The 21041-nt window shown below is 38.7% G+C and overlaps 1 protein-coding gene across 1 annotated transcript in view; it reads left to right on the plus strand.

The window, feature by feature from the left end:
* Nucleotides 1–21041, plus strand: part of LOC118811292 — a 31761-nt gene that overhangs the window by 671 nt on the left and 10049 nt on the right. Inside the window, exons 2-5 of the mRNA XM_036575447.1 lie at nucleotides 189–223; nucleotides 4208–4271; nucleotides 4523–4788; nucleotides 17418–17603. Coding sequence (XP_036431340.1) covers nucleotides 189–223; nucleotides 4208–4271; nucleotides 4523–4788; nucleotides 17418–17603 — 551 coding nt within the window. The remainder of the gene's footprint in view (nucleotides 1–188; nucleotides 224–4207; nucleotides 4272–4522; nucleotides 4789–17417; nucleotides 17604–21041) is intronic.

Consider the following 21041-nt stretch of genomic DNA (forward strand, 5'->3'; position numbering starts at 1 on the left):
CTCTTGTCACTGTAATTATAGCAGCCTTGGAAAGGAAACTCACTTTAACTTTTGATACTTGTTTGCCAGTTATATATGAGCTGTTATTAATGCATAAAGATGGAGGTTTTGTTATGTGTGTATTCATTTTGCTATGTTTTTCTTTGTTTTGTTTTATTTCATTCATATTTTACATGCCACTCTCTCAGACCAGCAAGAGCCTCCCTGTAGTAACAAGGATGAGGTAAGTTAAAACTGCAGAAAACTGAAAAGTAATATTTTAATATTACTATAATAGTAATAATAATATAGTTAATTAATTAGAATATTTTATAATAGAAAGTTTTGTATTGTCATTATTTTAAAGGGCCCAAATCATTGAAAAACACATTTTCCTCCCTTTTTAAATTTTTTTTTTTAGATTTTGATGTAGTATGAAAACTTTGCAAGAGTTTCAAAACGTACCCTTCACTCCACAGTCCTTTTATAGCAACTAAGATGCAGAAACAACCCATTAAATGCATTTGTGTTGTCAGAAAAAAACAATGCATTTACATATATCCAGCAAGTCAGCCTACAGAAGTTTAGCTGTGCCCATTCTATGAAGTTATAAGGAGTGTTTAGTCTAGACTGCCACTTAAATGAAATGCAATATAGGGCGCCCAATCAGAATAGAGGTTATTTACATATATCAGTCTTACCAGGCATGGTAACAAAATTAAGGGATAAAAAGAGCTTGGAAAATGTTCATGTAACATTAATTACAGCTGTTGTTGCCACATAAACTCACACACTTCATAACTGGACCTCAGGGGAAAACTGTAGGATATGGACCCTTTAACAAACACACACAGAAAAATACATTAAAGCACATGCTTGCATTAAAAATCTGAACAGTGCCCATATTTATTAAGATAACACACAATGGTTGTGTTGAAAAGAACCTAAAATCTGTTGTCCCTATCAGGAAACAAAGAACTTTGTGTGGGATTACGAATCAGAACTCCTGATTTATGATTCTGTTATCATTTCTGTTGAAAACCCACTCCCAAACAAAACAAGCAAACAAAACAAACAAAAAACCACATCTTGTTTCCAAACACATTAACCATGATTGATTTATCAGTGACAGGCCGCAGGTAGCATTGATCTTTCTGAAGACTCATAAAACACATAATTTACAGCCATAACCGCAGGGTGGCATCAAACTGTTAGCACTCCTTGGAGTGGTAGTCTCCTCTCTGTGACAAGACAAATGATTCATAATGTACTTAGCTGCTGTAGAGTATACTTTTATTTGAGAATGAGTCAATAACCCCAGTGGCTAAATGAATATTGATTGAATATAATGAAGCTTGAATAATGGGAAAATGCGCAGCGCTCAAGAACGCCCGTCCTTCTCTGCTCAGAGCATGCTTTGATGCATAGCTTTGAGTTCAAGGATGAAATGATGCAGGCTGTAGTAACATCATTAGAAGCTTCGGCGAAGTTGCTTTGCTCATAAAGTACAGCGCGTCTGTGATTAAACACACACCATAACCTCCATTCTCCATATTATGCATTTGTAATTATGCACAGTGAAATGACGCACACACTTATCTTGTTTATACATGTGTTTTTTATACATTTAAAGCTAAGTTAGCTGTTCTGAGGCACATCTGATAAGTCAGTAAATCACTAATACCCTCCGGGACATTTGTTGCTTCCTTTTAAACTGTTAAACTGGGATTGATGCAGATCTACAGGATTCTTTAAATGACAGGTAATGGGGTTTATGTTGTTTTCTTAAAGGAATCCCCACCTTAAATGAGTATTAACTGAAGGCAAAGAACAGAGATTTGCATCAACCAGTTTACTTCCTGTGTGTTTATATTTGCTCAACTCTCTTTAATCCTGCTTGGTATTTCCTGGCTAGAGACCCTTCTGAGCTGTGTCCTCTTTAAGACAGTTGAAATGAAGAGCCAAGAAAAACCCGAGCGTTATCTGCTAACCAAGTCCCTCTGCTCAAAGAGTGATTTTCCCGTGGTGTGTTTTGACCCCAGGTGGATCTTGTGGCTTTGCACTCCTTAGTATAGTCTGAACTGTTGTTGGTATCACATGTCGCTAGATGGAAATGAACTCTAAAAAGCTGCCTCAACTAATCAGCATGGATTAACTAAAGTGTCTGAAGCAGCTGTGGCGTGGAAATTGTCGCACTTTTTCAGGTTTCTGAACCCTCAGTCCAATTAGTGTTTAGAGGCAGCTTGAAATAAGCATTTATGAATGCCTGTGTACGTCACATCATGCCATTACAGATACTTCACGATGTTATGAAGTCATGTTTAAAGCGGAATTCTACTGAATTTTTCCAGAATTTCTGAATAAATCAATCATTAGGATGTAAACAAAGTCATTCAAAATCTTTTGATGTGAAATAGTCCAATCTAGAGAAACTTGCTGTGTCAGAACTATTCACAGTGGTGATGATTGGAACCAGACATCTGAACAGTTTAATGCCTGATGCCTGAGACACTGTTTTACAACAGTTTTGAGAACTTTTTGGCCTAAAAGATGTATAATTTGAGGTATGTGCAGCATATCATAAGGCAAAGTAGTCAGAAATTATTTTACCCTTTACATTACATATAAAAACCTCAGGAGACATGTAGATTTACTGGTAAATAAAACAGTTATATTTGCATTGTAGACGTTGCCATCCCTGGTTCCTGTCACCACCACTTTAAAAAATCTGAATCTGTAAGTTTCCCCATAATGCACCATTTCTCATTAAACCACTCTGAATGACTCTGTTTGCCTCTCAAAGACTAAATTATGCAGATATTTTGAAAAATCTGTGGACTTCCCCCTTAAATGCGTTGAAGTTAATATATGCTTTGTTGCCAAAATCAGTGCTGGCCAAAGCTACTGGTTTGAACTGTCACTGGTTTGTCACACTTGAATTGCATTTCATTTATATAACCAAGATTTCTTTAACTTTCATAGAGCATTGCCATTGATTACATTAGCAGCATTGAGTTAAATAGGTCTGAAATGACTCCTGTGTAAATAACATTCAGAAAGCCTGAAATGCTTTCATCCATTCACACCCTAATTAGCCATAGCCTAAAGAGGGCGACGTGATCAGTGGCCACAGGCGGACAGCATTCCTAATTAATTACAAAAGCTTGAGTTACACTTACAGTCATTATGGCCAGCAAAACAATTCCTCTCCTGTTACAAGTGCTTGTGTAACGAATACCCTTCAGGCGTAGATGTTTAGAGTAAGTTGAATGGACGGACGTTTCTCCGAGACATTCTTTTCTAATGAAAGAGATGACATGTCAGTGGAAATAGAGGAGAGAACAGCTGTGACATGAGCAAAGCACTGTGGGACATTTTAATGTGACGACTCGTTGGTGGGAGCTGAATGTACCACAGGACTTGCGCTCCAGGTCCAGTTTCAAGTTTTCATTGCCTTCCAAGAGGAACTCATTTGGAGAGATTTCTAATTAGGGCTTTCTGCTCTGTGGTGGAACTGATTGACTGACTGAATGAATAAGTATTTGTGACGTGCCCATCCTTTTTCCTTTTTCAGTCTTCTGGCAGTTGTTACATAAAACCTGCTTTTTCTATGAGCATGAGTTTTAAAGTGTCTAGTGACTATCCCACTATTAGAAATATCCACTGTTGCTGCTATGGTCTTAATGAACATGACCAGCACTATAAATGGCATGAGCCCCTGCGGGATTTCACTGCCCAAATGAAGTGCAGCGGAGGTTGAGCCTGGACTGAAGTGTGACAGATGAACTGTGGTTAATGGCCACTTACAGAGAGGTCTCATCTCCACTGGGCCATGCATGCACATCAGCAGGTGACTAAAGGAGCAGCTCCACTTGTCAAACTGTCCCATTACTGCCTAATGAAGAGTAATCATGCTGCTATTGAGTGAAATGTTATTCTTGGCTAAAGGGAATTTGTGCTTGTCAGCCTGTTTTAGATTAGGGCTCAGTAAGAGGAGATTATGCATTTATGGTTATATCAGTGTGAAGCTGTTGTGGTAACATAAATGTCTCCCTTGGCTGCATGGCCAGAACTTTAATTTGACATAATATCCTTAGGGGTTTAAAATAGTTTATAAGGCAATGGTGGATTTTAACTATATTTATATGTTAAACACACAAAGTTTCAGTACACTCACATATATCCTGTGAAAATGTTACTCACAGCATATTATCTTATCCATTGACAGGAGTGTCTAGCCTGCCAGTCAGTATCAGTCCCTACTGAGACCTCAGAACATCAGCTACTCTCAGGTGAGTTAAACCTTCCAGCATGGACAGTCTGAACTTGAAATAGTAACCTTTAAGGTTTGAAATTAGTTAGTGAGTTACTGAATGATTTTAAATTGTATTTATATGTTAAATAAACAAACAAAATGTCAAATATAAGTATACTCACATATTTGCTTAAACAGACCAAAAAGCACAGCCAGTTGTTGAGCTCTTGACCCCAAAACAAACACTGGACTGCCCACATGAGTCTTCTCTTCATCTTGGAGTCTTAGGAGGAGACGAGGATGGAAAAAACAAAGTGCAGGGACCTGGAGGAAAGGATGATGGATTTGATTCTGCTGAACTGAACCAGAAGCAGGACCACAATGATCTGGAGGCTGTGGGGAGAGACCAAGTGCCAGAACAAAAGCAAGGGAACCAGGAGACTCCAAAAAACAAAGCACACTTAGAGAACATAGAAAACCAAGAGAGACAAACACCAGATCAGCATGACCAGGAGGGAGCTGTCCCAATCGTGATGGTCACCAACTTAGAAGAGGTGAGCAAAGCTGAATTTTCTGCCCCGTGTCTTCATTGCCTTTTAATGTTATTCATTCAGATTAGTGTTCAAAAATAACCATATATTTCTAATGGAGGCAACAATAGAATGAAGTAAGAATAAATTAAATAGAAGTTTTACTTTAATAATAAATTATATGAAGTGATAAAAACTATTTTATGTAGATAGTGTACCTAAATTTCTATCTTAAATATTCTTTTTTTTTTGTATTATTTGAACACATTATTTGCAAATCTTTTTAAACCTTAAAAAGAAGAATCTGCACAAAAATATGAATATAATGCAGGTTGTTATATGGCCTTTATGATTTCATGAACTATCATGTGTCTAAAAAAAGCTGTAAGAATTGTTCTCAATAGATAAGTTAACACCTGATTCAGCCACGGTTCATGGAAAATTCCTTTAAATCTCACATTCCTGTGATTAGTATTCATGCAGTTCGACTGCTTTATGCCACACTTCTCAAATCTGAGTGTTCTCTTTCTTCTTTTTTTTCACTTCAGAACTCTTTGTTTCTGTAACTCTTCAGTAGACCCCCACTCTCATGCATATTTGCAGTCTTTGTTCTTCGTCTAAATGTTATCTCTGATCATATGCGGTGCAAAGCTTGCCTGACAGTCTTTTTCTATTCTGAATCTGTTTCATCAAACCCCTCCCCAGCAAATGAAACCGTTCATCCCCTGAATGTGATATTGTCTGTATTTTTCAGATGCTGTAAACTAATTATGCATTCATTTCTTGGATAGAACTTCTTTGTGTCGAGTGTTGGTGAGAAGAGAGGGTGGAGGATCCGGTAATGCAGTTCCGGCTATTAGGGCGTCTTTTACACTCGCAGGGAGGTGATCGCACCAAGCTGTAATGTAATTGAGAAGTTTATGGAACAATGTAGAAATTTGAGTGTTGTAGGAAGTGCAGTCTAAACTTTGAGACCGTGAGACGGTAAGGCTGCACAACGAGGGCACACTTTATGCAAAATCTGATCAATAGTGTATTCGTGTGTCTGTCCTCCTTTTTCCTCTCCAAGGGTCCAGTATAAAGAGTAATGATAGCCATTGAGCAGGGGGAGATTGATGGCACAGCAGGCTGAGCTGAACACTCTAAAGTGCCCCTGAAGGAGCCAATAGATAAATCAGTTTAAGCCTCGGACCCCATTTAAAGAGGCCTTGGCAGGTTAATGTGATAGCCTCTCCAATACATTATAGTGCGCCCTCATTCAGGTGAACGGGCCCTCACTCCTCAGTGACCCACACTCACTGCGATCTCATTGTGTTTTTTTCATTTGCTCATCTGTATGTTGCCTCCGTGCTGATCTATACAGTTTCCAGCGCCATTGTGCATCAATTGATCCTAGGCTACATTTGATGAACATTATACAGTGTGGCAGCAGAAAGATGTGATGGATTTAGAATAGAAAACAAAACTTCCTACATTCTTAAAAGGTAAAGGTGTCAAGAAAGGTTCCTTGGAGTGATACTGTAGAAGAAGCTCTTTTGGTTCTACGTTTGGGAAAATGAGATGTTGGAGTGTGAACAGCCTCCACGTAATGTAAAGATTTTTCCAGGAATCATACAGCCAAGCCAAGAACTGTTTATAAACTTTTATTTTAATGTTTACGTTACAAAAAAAAAAATACTGAATCTTGCTTCAAGGGCCCATATCAAGGAAAACCAAATATTCCTTACTTTTTTTAAACAAATTAATATAAACATTGTAAAGTTTCAAAATGAACCATTCTTTACCCAGTCCATGGTTTGTATATGGAAAATGATAGGAAAAAAACATTTTATATTCATTGTTTCTGTGATGTCATGAACTCCTTTACATCTATTTACCAATTCAACCTTCATCAGTTGAGCTCCACCCATTCAATCTGAAGTTCTAAGGAGTGTTTGAATGCTTTTTGAGTGAAGCACAATACAGAACAGCCAGTACATACAGCTCATTTACATATATCAGTCTTAAAAGCACACTAAAAGCTTGTTTAATTCTAGAAGAGATAAAGAGTGGTTGGCGAAAATGGTCATGTAAAAGTGAATCATGTCTGTTTGTGGTACATAAAACTACACATATGTTGTAAGCGGACCTCAAAGGAAAGATTTAGTGCAAAATGTAGGATAGAGGGCTTTACTGCATATGTGTACATAAATAAAATACATCAACATTATTTTGTCTTTCAGTTTACATACTTTTAGCAGTAATGGTGTTGATGTAATACATTTTAGTACTGTGTAAATGAAGTGCACATTTGAATCAGTTAAGTTTGGTGCATTACTCTAGCTTCTGAGTGAAGTTCAAAGTGTTCTGAAAATTGTTCTCTGCTGATATATCTCAGAGCTCTGATCTATAGTTTTGGATTTGCGCTGAAGAGTGTAAGTGAGGCATGCAGCATAAATATACAGAGTGTAACTGACTTTCTAGGGTGATTGATCAGGGGTCCTGGGTAGTTTGTTTATTTCCAGCCATACTTACACACTTAAACCTGTTCAAGTTCAAACTTGAGCTTTTTTTTAAGAAGCGTAATGAACACAGGCTTACAACCAATGAATATGCGAAGACACGCGTACATGGGGAAATCTTTTTTCCCATACCTTTGCATGCATGTCTTGTTACATACTAGTAGGGAGCTCTTTGAGTAGGAGGGGCCAGTGTTCACCGAAGCCTTGCGCATATATATCGAATATTTGAATATCAGAGACACTCGTTTGCATCCAAATGAGTTCTGCTTGTCTGGCTGATGGACAATTTCAGCTTGACCCCTGCCTCTTTGTATGCAACCTACAGTTTACTGTCAAAAGAATCTCATTGTTTTCACCTCATTGTTGCGCATACCCTTGGCAACCCTGCATTTCTCAGTGTCATAAAAGTATAGATTTTGTCTCTAAATATAGTGTTTTGTACTCCAGTCACACCATTGTTTAGGTTCAGCTGTCCCTGTTCTGTTTTTCACTCCTGAAATGGCTAAAAGCTGAAGAAAAACAGATATTTAGGCTAAACTTTACTCTTTGAAAAGATGAGCAATTAATTTTTGTTTTTTTATTAGTTTAATTTGTTCAGCCGCCTCTCTTTTTAGGAGTTTGAAGACACCACCACACTTATTCAGATGAATTTAGGAAAGTGTCTTTTTTGTCCTCCTCCTCCTCCTCCTCTCTCCATATTTACCTCTATGGCATTACACATGCATAATGAATGGTAGAATATTAAAAGCAAACGCTATCTTATTTTCTTTGTTTGGAAAAATACTTATTAATGTGCAAATGAGTCAAGACACCTCACCTACTCAGTGCACACACAGGCGCAGAGCAGTTTAAACACAAACATCAGGCTCTGCGAAGGCTTGGACCCGGTGGGAAGAGGCAAGTAATGCAGTGGCGTTTAATTCGGTGACTGCTAGCCTATGACAGCCTCCATAACCCTCTGGTGTGTGTGCATGCTTACTCATCTGCAGCCTCTCCAAATGACTTACCCGATCACTTGTGAGAGAGGAGTGTATTTAAAAGCAATTGGCTCTTCAGATGAGAAATATGAAGATACCGATATCGTGCATAAAGTTATTTTGGACTCTCCGAGGAGCACTAAAGAAGTAATTCCCCTCGGACGGAGATACCCAGGAACTAATATGAATGCAAATTGGATTAAACGGCTGCATTAGTGTCTGATAAACAATTTACAGCTCTGAGGGCTCTGCGGGGATGGAGCCTGCGCTGCAGCGAGAGAGCTTTCACTCAGACTCCTGCGAGCAGGAGGATGCCAGTGAGAGTGCAGCGTGGAGCCTGTCCGCATAGTGTTAGTAATTAGAGTTGGGGAGTCAAATGTACCTGATTATTTCTGACAGTGTAAACAAGACCATGGCGTTTTAGCACCAAATTTAGTACAGGCTGAAATCAGTTCTAGTTGTATTCAAGCTTGTCTTCAAAACACTTAAAACTGCAGAAAGAGAAAAATAGACAAATATAAAACACTGTAAGCTGTATAATTTTAAACATGTTGTCATATTGCTGATTCTCAAAACTACATTATTTAGGTATTGCTTTTCTAGTTACCAAATAATTTTTAGTAATTGCTTAATAATATGCACTGAGATTAATAACTGAATCTTGCAGTTTAAAGATATAACCCTTAAATTATCAGGTTTATTACTTTCTAAGGCTTAATACTAAGTGAATACAAATCCATGCAAAAGTCAGTGACCTCCCTTCATTTATTTTCAGTCAAGTTATGCATTTTTACTGACAGAAAAAAACAGAAAACATATGTAACAGAAAATTACACAGAAACCTCAAAACTAAATATATTGGGCCAAAACTATGGAACAGTTTACATGTCTGTATAAAAATGTCATCCACAGTTGATGTTTTTAAGTTTAATTTAAACACATATCTATATTCCCAGAGTTTTAAGCCCTCTTAAATGTTTTTTTTTATTCTTAGCTACCTGTTCAGGTAAACTCATACTGTGATTTTATTTACTATTATATTTGTTACATATTTTGATGTGTTCATTTCAAATTGTACAGCACTTTGGTTGGCTCTTGTAGTCTTTTAAATGCGCTTTAAAAATAAAGTTGACTTGACTAATATCATTTTTTTCAGTTTTCAGTGTGTCCATGCTTTGCTTTTATTAGAACTTCCATTCTTTTTGACAGACTTGCTTTCAGTTTTTCAAAGAAATCTCCAGGGAAATTTTTCCACACCTCCAAAGTTCACTCTTGAAGTTGGTTGCATTTTCTGCTTCTCACAATCCAAATAAGCACAAACACATTCAGTGACGTTGAGGTCTGGACTCTGAGGTGGTCACTTCATTGTTCTGAGAACTCCAGCAGCTTCTTTGATTGATTTGCCCATTTTTTGTTTTCTTGTTTGTTTCCTTCTCTCAGTAAGGTCTTCTTAACAGCTACACATCCTTTCAGACTCATTGTGTTGAGTTGTCTTCTCACAGTGGAAGGATGGACAGAAACACCTGTGGATTTTTTCAGATCTGAAGCAAGAGTGGAGCTTGATTTTCTCCTCTCTCTCAAAGATGAAAGCTTTCAGTGCTGTTAATCTGAAGGTGACAGTTTTGGTCGTCAGTCAGGTATTGCACTCTTATTAGAAGTCCCGTCGTTTAGTAATTTTTTTCCAATTTTGGAAGCTTTTTCTATGTCATTTTCTATGTCTTCAAGCTTATATAATGTGTTAAGAAATAACTTCACGGTTATTTTGTGACTGTTTTGACCTGAACTTAAATAAGAGAAGGGTTATCGCTGACTTTTGCGTGGTGCTGTACATAGACTACAATGCAAAGTTACTCCTATGTTACGGCACTGTGTAATAAAAGTTTGGACTCACCATCAGGTCCTGGGTTATAAAACGAATTGAGTGGATAAATGATTGGTGATTTAAAATCACATCAATGTTATGTGCATTGTTTTTCTGTTGGTTTAATTTATATAGGGTGTGTGAAAGGTCTGAAGGGCATAATGTCTTATGTGGAGTGTAATAAATGTTGGAGAGAAAGGACAGCCCACCTCTGTTCACTTTCACTGTCCCACTGCCCAGTAATGAGGAGCTATTTAAGAGCAGACAGCTGAGACTAGGTATATACTACTGCCTACCCACACAGGCATGCACAGAGTGGTTGTTCACCTGCTGCTATAGGAATCATCAACACCCACGTGGTCCCTGGAGTAGTGTTGTGTACATTGAAATTTGGAGTGTGACATTTTTGCACCTACAGTTTCTGTGCTGTGGTTCTAACAGCTGGTGTCTGGTCTGAGAAGTATGAGATGAATTTGATTTTATCTTTTTATAGAAAATAAAATACTTCTTACAAGGTCTAGCTTATGAGTGATGGTCAGAGTGTTCTGAAGTCTTTCTCTGATGATGTATCTCATAAAGCTCTGAGGTTATGATCTATAGTTTTAGATTTGCCATGGCACTGAACAGTGTAAGTGATGCATGCAGCATAAATATGCACAGTATACCGAACTTTCTGGGGTGATTTATCAGGGGTCCAGAAAAGCGTATCTATTTCCATTAACAAAATGTGTTTTATGATCATACACATATTGCTATATGCTTACAATTTACTGCTGAAAGCCAAAAATCTTAGACGCTCTTTGTATTTTTTTATAAAAGTAATTTTTACAGAGCAGATCACTGAAGAGACACCATCTGTTTATAGTTTATAGCCCAGATTTGTGGAAAAATGGGTTGACTTTCAGTAGACAAAAAAATTGTGAGTTCAGCTTCTTATATTATAAGGGTTTAAAATTACATTAGCCATTCCTGTATGACACCCACTTTTTGAATGTAGCGTATGAAATATGAAAGTTATGAAGAATATGACGAAGTGCGTTTTGGAACCACTGGTGGTCTCAAGGAGTTGAAGAGGTTTTAAAGCTGTCCAAGTTTAAACTAATCAATGAATTCACTTCATATCAATGAATTTGTGGGCACATGCACTCAAAAAAGTTTTCTGTACCTTTGCACATATCTACTTACATAATGGTGCTGCTTGGGAAGTTATCAGAACTTCAGCAATTCAGTATAGTTTTAGCTTTGTGTCTCTGTGAGTCTGTGTGGCTGAGGAGGGTTAATGAAATATAAAGAGATTTTCTGGGCTGAAGAGCTAGTTCAGGCCTTACTAAGAAGCCAGCCTTGTGTGCTGTATAATAAACCCACTGTCTGCTTTTAGAGACTGTGTTGAATAGTTTGATGAGGTTGGTAGAGTAGTCTAAACCCATACTCATAGTAAAAGTATTCTTATTGCTGTGAAAGTGGAAGTAAATATGTTTCCAAAAAAAACTTAAGTAGGTGTACAAATGTAGCAGGTCCAAAAACTTTTCAAGTACTGAGCAACTTATAGAACTGCAGCAGAACTTCATAATACATCCAGCCATCAGCACAGGAAAATTAAGTTTGTTCAGAGCTGTTCTCTTCTTAATGCACTTTGTCTGAAATAAAATGCTAAAGCTAAAGATGTGACCGGTTGCAGAGCAGTGCTATGGATGCTTCTATTAGACTTTTTATGACCGATTCTGATTTCTTTACAGACGAATTGGCTGATAGGCTGATTTTTATTAGTTTTTTTTAAAAACCTGAAGTTCACACTGTGTGGACTAAAAGGACACATGAAACCCCCCACATTCGCAGAACTTTTATTAGCCAAGGTCACAACATAAATAATATTTGGGCCTCATAGGCTTCTTAGATATTGGTGAATGAGGTCCATTGTTTACTCATTAACAGACTAAACTGGCATTTTAAATTTGTAACTGAAAAATTAATTGCCTTTTTTAAATAACATGAATCAAATAAAGTGCTACACTGAAAGTAAGAGGCGACTGTCTGTACAGCACAATGGGTTGTGCATAATTATGCTATAACATTCAGGTCTCTGTGTATCAGCATCGTTCTAATACAGCACTTAACTGCCTCACGATTTACTAGTGTTGTAGTCAAGAGCACTAGAGGTGAGTCCGAGTCAAGACAGAGACCAGTTTAACCCTTTTTCAGGTTATAAAAATAAAAAGAAAGGGGGAAAAGCAGATTCATTTGGAGTTCATTGAATATTCATTGACATTCATTATATATGATGCATATTAATGAATAATACCACATATTACTATAATAGAGTAATAATCACACTCTGCTCTCAGGGGATTTTTGAATTTTGAAACCAAAGAACATCAACAAACATGTAGAGAAAGGACTTTTTTCTGAGGGAAGGTTTTGTTGAGATTCAGTAATGATAGAAAAAGTTCACTTTCCAGTTACCTCAGATGGAGGTAGACCGAGACAAGACAGAGTCACAATAAAGCTAAGACTAATGCCTTCCGCGTACTAAAACACTACTATTCACGTCATAAAATTGCAGCATGGGTCAGCCAAAGTAAAATTGGCTGATTGCTGATTGCATATTTGGAGCAAAAAATCGGCAGATTCTGATATTGAACGATTCTGATCCCTAAGCAGTACAGATGCTGTCACCACCCAAACCTAATAGGCAGATTTCCCACACATAGTCTTAGACTATCTTGGTCTATCTTGAACTACACAGCAGTATCAATAGTGAGTCATGGTGGAAAGTCATTGCAATTGAGGATTAAGCTTAATTCTGGCTAACTGGTCCAGTGAAATTAAGATGTAACAGAGTAAAAAGTAAATTGCTGTCTTCACAAAAATACCAGAGTAGAAGTAAAAGTATTATGAATAGTCACTCCTCAGGAAGGTAAAAATCTATTGAAGTTTTCCTTGAGCACATGTAACTAGGCTACACTTGCTACCCTACTCTGTAGATGTGTTTTGTGATGTGCTTTGAGCAGCTCTCTCCCAGTCTGGTTAAATCTGATTAACCCGGTTATTGTATCAGAGAGCGCTGAGAACATACGCAGCGTCTTACAGCTCGTAGTTTTGAAGGAAGAGTCATTTGTAGTGTAATTGTGAGCACGTAGTCAGGGTCACACTGATGATCAAATTATCTCCACCACTAAGAGACCCAGACACATCAGCATGAGCGCGCACTGCGCGAGCGTTTCAGAGGGTAAGGCTGGTTTCCAGTCGTCTCAGCACAGTGAGTTTACAGGAGGAAGAGTAGCCAAGCCCGGCTCACTCTCAGAAAGAGAAAGGCTGTGCAAACAGAAGCGTAACTCGTCTGGGGTTTTATCTTTCAAAGGCCTTTCTGAGCGCGTTTTAAGGAGAGTTCTTGTCGCAGTGTGAGCGCTCGCGTCTCTGCTGCCTCTTTAGCGGCGGCAGTCTGGGAGCGCGAGCGCGGGAGATGTGAGGCGCGCGCGTGACAGCCTTTCAGAGTTGATTTTTTTTTAAAAGCTCGTGTTTTCAACGCAAGGCGCGCTTTTTATTATTTTTTTCAGCGGATGTTCTTCTGAGCGTCGCTCGACACAAAACGGAACTCTGAGGAAAACGCGGCTCTCCGCGTGCCGGGCTCGCGCTGCCTTGTCGTCTCGAATTTAATGCGCGCTCTTTTAGAAGACGTGGAGTCTAGCAGTTCGGAGCCTCACCTGGAAAATCTTCACCTGTCACAGTCTCTCTCTCTCTGTGTCTCTCTCTCTCTCTCTTTCTCCCCCTCTCCCTCTCTCTTTCTCCCTCTCACAGGATCTTTCGCTGATCAGGGTGGTTTTATAGTAACTTTGTAGGGAGGATTTTGTGATTTGTTTAGACTTTTTTGTTTGTTTATGGTTTAGTTTAGAGAAAGTTTTTTGTGTCTGATGTTAAATAAAGGTGCGTGAAAGTCAAAGTCTCCTTATCTCTATCTCTGTCTGTCTCTTTCTTTCTCTCTCTCCCCCCTCTCTCGCTCTCTCTCCCATTCTCTTGTTCTCTCTCTTTCTCTCTTCTCCTCCCTCTTTCTCATCCTCTCGTGCATTCTCTCTCTCCCCCTCCCTTTCTCTACCTCTCTCTCTCTTGCTTCCTCTTTCTGTCTCTCCTTATCTCTTTCTCTCTCTTTCTCCTTATCTCTATCTCTTTCTCCCTTCTCACCCTCTCTCTCTCACACTCTCTCTCTCTTTCTCTCTCTCTTTCTCCCTCTCTCTCTCTTCCTTTCTCTCCCCCTTCTCCTCTCTCTCTCTCCTCTCTCTCTCTCTCTCTCTCTCTCTCTATCGAGCTCCTCGTGAAATCACAGCCTTGTTTATTCTCTTTGATATGTCACAGTTGTATGCAGCGATGTTGACACGATATTCTCATGTCATTTCACATTGAGCATCTCTCCATAGTCAGCCCTAGCCACCCCTCCTCCACTCTCCATCCTGCTCTTCAGTTCATTCTTTGGATCTTTGTGAAAAGTAGGAGCGCTTCTTTCATCGATTCGTGCGCCACTTTAATGATGACGCACGTGCCTGCAGCTGCAGCCGCAGCAGCTGCAAAAGAAGAAGCGCCGGTGGACGATAATCAGTGCTGGCCATTACAGCGACGTTCCGGTTGTCATACACGCCACCCTGCATTCCCCTCTGTAGCCTCCACCAGGCTCCTCTGCATGTTCCTGATCAAAACTAGCAAAGTGGAGCTTTAGTATGCCACTCCAACCGGCGCTCAGCTACACGAGCAAAGTTAATTAGAACTCAGGCTAAACACAACATGTCCACTCTGTTTTAGAGGACACAGTACTGAAGACGACGAGACTTCTAAAGGACTCCAGTTCAGAGCGACGTGAGGAAGGATTTTTCATGTATTTATAGCAAACTGTTGGCCTTAATTTGCTTCAGCAATGCCCGGTCAAGCATTGCGTTGTTTTTGTAGGCCTACACTCTTAAGTGGGAATTCCGCCACTGCATAATTCAGTACTTGAGATGTAAAAAAGGCATTCAGAGTGGTTTAGTGCAAAATGGTGCATTGTAGAAAAACTCACGAGTGCACTTTTTTACAGTGGTGGTAATGGAAGCCAGGAGTTGTGATATCACACAGATATGCCCATTTTATTTACTATCAAAATTACCACTGAACTCTGTGAGTGTTGATATCTGCTCTTGATAACAGTAAATTAGTGCTAAATCCGAAAAAAAAAGTTTTGTTGGGTACTATTTTGCCGTACAACACCCTGCATATATCCCTGTAGCCATGATTAGAATAAAAATACATTATCTCCCAAACAATTCTTTCAAAACTATCATAAAACAATAAAGGCATTGCATTCCTAATCATTTCATGTAACAGCCCTTTAAAAATAAAGGGTTCTTTGGAGCAATGCTCTAGAAGAACCACCTCAGCCTTTCAGTTGAGTGGTTTCAATTGTGTCTATCCATCGACAGGTTCTTTAGGGAAGGAAAAGTGGTTTTGCTGTGGCATCACTCCAGAGGACCCTTTTTGGCACCTTTATTTTTAAGTGGTATATAACTGCTCTGAAATGTAACCACCATATCACTAAAATCCAGAAGTGGATGGTGCTTTGGAATAAATGATAATAATTACTTACTTAAACACACCAGATGGCAGCATGAACACTGCCTCACTGTATTTGTTTTCCTCTTATTGGTTTAGGCTGGTAGTTTAGTTAAGACCTGACCTGAAAATTAATGTTGATTTAGTAGTTAATAGTAAAAAAAAATGCCACAAAAATTATCATTTGGAACCACAAGTCTTAAAGACATGATTTATGCTCATTATGGACAGAGGTGGCCTTTTTAGCATATGGGTAAAAAAATATAAAATATTAAAATATGGATAAAGGCAGTATCCAAACAAATAAAGTTTCAATTGTGAGCACAGTGATATTGTAGTAAAGCCGCTTGAGCTTTCATGTGGTAAGATTTGAGAAAAAGAATATATTTGCTCAATGGAATATTTAGATAGACGTATTAGTTAGCTACTTTCCACCAGTTTGCTTCCTCTTCATTTTTCCCTGCCTTCAAAGTTAGTGAGATATCTTGCCCTTGCTTAGGAATCCTGCCGATATGCCTGGGTTAACTCACCCTGATGCACACGTACTCTCTCACTCCCTTGTAATTTCTCAACTTTTTTTTTCTTTTTAGTTACTAACATGTGGTCACTGTCCAGCCGCAACCCAGCATTACTCCTTTTTTTTGCATGTGTAAAGTTAATTGCTAGCTAGCAGTAGCCTGTTTTCTGGTTTAAATGATATGATCAGTTGTCAGTAGCATTTTGATTTGTGTTTGAAAATGCTCCGCCTGATTCTGTGAACTGGAGGAATGTTAGCTGCTTCTCTTTCTTTCACATCTCTGTATTTCAAATGATGTTGAGCTTTTGTCTGCATACTTGGTCATGGGTGCACGACATTCATGGCACTCACTGAAGCTTTGTTGTAGATGTTCATTTATGTTCATGTTATGGACCCCATTCAGCCAGTTGTTCTAATATTTGTTCAGATGCTCCCACAGATAATCCCATATCTGTTTCTCTCTCGTGATGAGGCCTAGACAACTCAAACTCTGATTATTAGCTAGATCCACTACAGTCAACCAGAAGGCCTCACTTTTTAAAGTGTGAATTGGTGTCATAATTATCTAACGATGCTGCCACACACTTTCACAAGAGTAATTAACTGCACTAAACTGATTGGTGTGCCTTCCTCGCACGTCTCTTTCATTGAAACCTTTGAGGGTGTACTTTGTTGGTGATGGGAAGTGTTTGTCTAAATGGTTTGTATGATGAGTGTCTCAGTAATGAGATCCCATGGGGCTGGCAGTCTGGAGCCGTTACTGAGTAATTACAGTCTCTATGAAATGTTAAACCATCTCCTGTGTCTTTTTGTTGGACCATAATTGCATGCAACAAGTACAGCAAGCCTTTTCAATCTTGTCCATGGCAGGGATGGATGTAACTTTCATAGCGGTGGCTGGAGATTTGTTTTGGATTGTAAATAGCCTCACATATGGTAATTTTGCAGCACACCAAAGAGATTTTGAAAGACAAGGCTGCTTATTGAAATTGATAGATGTGGTGTTTTTCATGTTGAGAGTTGTCGCTGTGTGCTGAGGGAGAACTGGGGTGTGTTTGTATCGCTGTTTGCATTACTCGTGTTATTGAATATATTCATGACAAGTGCAAGCAGCTTAACTGAAACAATGGGCTATTTACTATATCTGTTTGTCTGATGTCATGCTAGTCTACTGGGGAATTCAGCTGAGGGTTGTGCATAAAGTTTTCTCCATGTGTGGTTCTCAGGCACAGGCGTCAGTGGAGAGGCAGGCAGAGGACAGCGCAGAATCAGAAAAGCAGGAGGGCACTGTGCCCGCTAATGCCAACCCTGCCACCAGTCCCAGTGACGTCACAGACTTCAGCGGCAGCGACCTGCAGTCCCTTAAGAGCGACACCTTGTCTCTGCTCAGCGAAACAGCCATCTCAGGCAAGGTGAGGAGGGAAAAGACAGCAAAACACACACACTCTCTCTCTCATCCACATCCACTCAAAGCCATTTTGACCTGCATCATGAAGAAGTGGGGAAAAAATTACAATTATAGTATGTTCTGATATCCTAAAGAGCACAACAAAGACTGAGTTCTTTCTCTAAAATCTCTTTGTGTTTTTTTCCCTACACTCTTAAAAACAAAGGCTATAAAGAGTGACACCACAGCTGAACTACTTCTGGCTCCCTAAAGAACCTGTCCATGGATGTAAATGTTTATAAATGAGATTTGTGCATCTGAAGAACTACTTTTGATTTCCCAAAGAACTTGTCAGTGAATGGTTGAAAAATGGTTGAAAGCTATGGAGCACAATTCCTGTAAATAAGATGCGTCCGTGTGAAGAAGCATTATAAGGTTTAACAAACTTACACATAATGTAAAGGTTTTTTGCATGATGTCAAAGAGTGGATGATTCTAAGCATTTTTGTGAATGAGATGTTTGTGAAAAATCTTTTTAACCCTTGTTTGTTGTTCATGTTTTTGTTACTCAGTGGTCTAGTGCATCCACTGCATTATTTTTTTTTCAAATAATACAGCCATAACAATTTATGTAAAAATACCAGATGTTTAAAATATGAAACGTCAGCGTAGGGTTCTCCTTTATCTGCTGTAGCCAGTCAGTAGCCTGTCCATGTTGTCCACCCTCACACACACACACACACAGATACACAAACACATACACACACAGACACACCCACACTAACAGCAGGCCATGTATGAGGAGAACAGAATGAAGGGACACAGCACCTCCACACTTTTATTCCCTGCGGGTTCACCCCAACACCACATGTGTAATATAAATGTGTAGGGGGTTTACAGTGTGAAGTCACTGAAAATGTGTTATTTTATATTTTCTTTACAGAAAATGAGCAAAGGCCAAGGAATCTGGGGTTGAAATAATAATAAATCGCATCATTTTTTCTTTTGGTAAACATTGAAAATGGGTCCCATAGACCGGAACACCACACAAGGGTTAAAAATTCAAGAACTACACATAATGTAAGGTTCTAGGAAGAACCCTTAAATTGGTATAGAACGTTTACATTTATTAACCACAAAAGTGGTTCTTCTGTGGCATCTCTGAAAGAATTTGTGGCACCTTGTTATACATGTGTACATCCAAGCCAAGAAGCATTCATGAACCTGTATTTTTGAGACTGTACTTGTTTAACTTAACTGTGCCTGCTAGTGCCCTCAGTTATTTTTTGTTATTTTATAACTCTGAAGTGGTTATGCTTGTTTCACTGGGCAGTCTCTTCTCACTAGGCTCAGTTCAAATGGGATGTGTATCATGTACCATGCTCAAACTGTTCTAGTTCAGCTCATAGCAAGCCGAGCCCTCTTAGATGAAAACAGTCTATACAAAGATGAAGATATTGAACCTGGAAGGAAAGGCCACATCGTAAAGGAACCTTTTGTTTTGAAGCTCAGTGAATAAAGGAATTTTCAGGGTCCAGGAACCTGACCTTAAGCAGACTACTACAGTACGGTCCATAACAAACGGTACATAGACACAGATGTTGTTGGTTTTGATCCAAAGTTCTATGGTGCAGAATGTCAGCTTTAATTATATTAATTGTACAATTATTATCCAACCTCTTTATATGTGTTGTACATGCATATATACCTTGTACATACCAATTTTAGTAGTAGTGAAGCATGGCTGTTAGAGCTAGGCCTTCAGTTTGGTCCATAATTGTCACAACTCTATCAAAAAAGAAAAAAGGAAGAAACCCACCTCATGTAGTTTGGTAGCGCTAAGCTAATGGCACTTCTAATCAACACTTTCTGATGAGGCTGATGTTTACTTCTTATTCGAATTTCCTGTTCCACCTTAAACAATGCAGCAGTTACATTCTGCTGCATTTAGGCACCAGGCACCATGTAACATCTGCAGCATTTAAAGTGGAAATTTGTTAGTACCACTTGTTTAAATATAAATAAGCCAGTTCTAGTCTAAACACAGACCTTTGAGGCTTCTAAAAGACATTACATGTTTTACTTGAAGTCGTTACAGACATATTAGTGCATATTTTTCACCTGTAGCAGTTTAGCTGTGGCTCTTTCAGTAGAGAGGTCTGGTTTAGAGTTGCTTCTGCTGTTTTCCTTTATTTAACATTTGATTAGGCAAACACCCATATTTATAGTCAGACATATCTAGGACTTCCAGGAGGTTTAGAGTCTCACAAAATTGTTCCTGCTTTTTGGAAATCAAAATGTGATTGATTGATTCCTTTGTCACTTCCTTATGATGCTGATACCTTAGGACTTCTCTTTAGCATTTGAAGTCCTAACCAATAGGAGAACTCACTTAGCTCTGTCTACCTGGATACCACAAAGAAAACGGACAGCGTTTCAAGAATTTGACCCTTTTGTTTCCAACTAAGACTGACCAATGAAGCAAAAGTAGTATTGTAATTCTTACAGATTTGAAATACAAGCATGATTGCATTGAATAAAAATGATCTAAAAATAATAGACATGTATCTTGTAGGTCTCAAAAATCAGTAGGCCTTCAAAAGGCCCTGAGAGGTTACTTCTGCACGTTAGGGGACCAAAATTAATTGAACAATGGGCTACTCAGTTATTTCTTGATCAGTTGTCTGTTGTTGCATTAACATTAATTCGCAAGAGAGCTAACAGAGATAAAACTGTTCTAGAGTTAATTTTAATGTGACATTTGCATCTGCTGCTGTTATCTCAATAGGAAAACTAAAGATATGTTATGACCACTAATGTAGGCCATTGTGAGACAGAACAATTAGACCAAATTGATCAGAGACAAAGCCAAAACATTAGATGTATTTGGTATTTTGTTACAAAGCGACAGTGCACTGCTGAATTTTCCAAATGCAAACAACCTGGGAAAACCAAGGAAGAACGCAGTTCTGGGTGACCAAAAACACAATCATAAAGAAAAGCTGTTGAACAGATCAAGTAAACTATGTAGACACAAATATGTCAAAGACTACCACAAAAAGAAGAATACGCCAGCAGGTTCTCTGAGGGTTTAGAACAAAATTCATAGCACAGGTTAGCCTGAGGAACAGAAAGGCCAGGCTTGTGCATAAAAAAATCTCTAGCAGTCTGAGAAGTCGTCTTATACACAGTTGAGGCGAACAGTGTGGTGAGAGTTTCACAGTAGCTATAAAATGCAGTTTTCACCTATTTTAGAGATGCCAGTTTTTTTTTCTTCTATAACATTGATGGAATATATTGAAATTGGAATTTGTATGATTTACAAATTCGGAAGCTAACTGGATTTGTTTTTTGTAGGTGAGCAAACAAGTCAATATTTATTAAAGTGTTTTTATTGTGTTTAAAAGTGTTTGTATTGTGGCAGGTGTACCAGATTGGACTAGGGGGGCTGCAGAATGAGGTT

The sequence above is a fragment of the Colossoma macropomum genome, unplaced genomic scaffold (genome assembly GCF_904425465.1).
Source record: "Colossoma macropomum unplaced genomic scaffold, Colossoma_macropomum, whole genome shotgun sequence".
Lineage (NCBI taxonomy): Eukaryota > Metazoa > Chordata > Actinopteri > Characiformes > Serrasalmidae > Colossoma > Colossoma macropomum.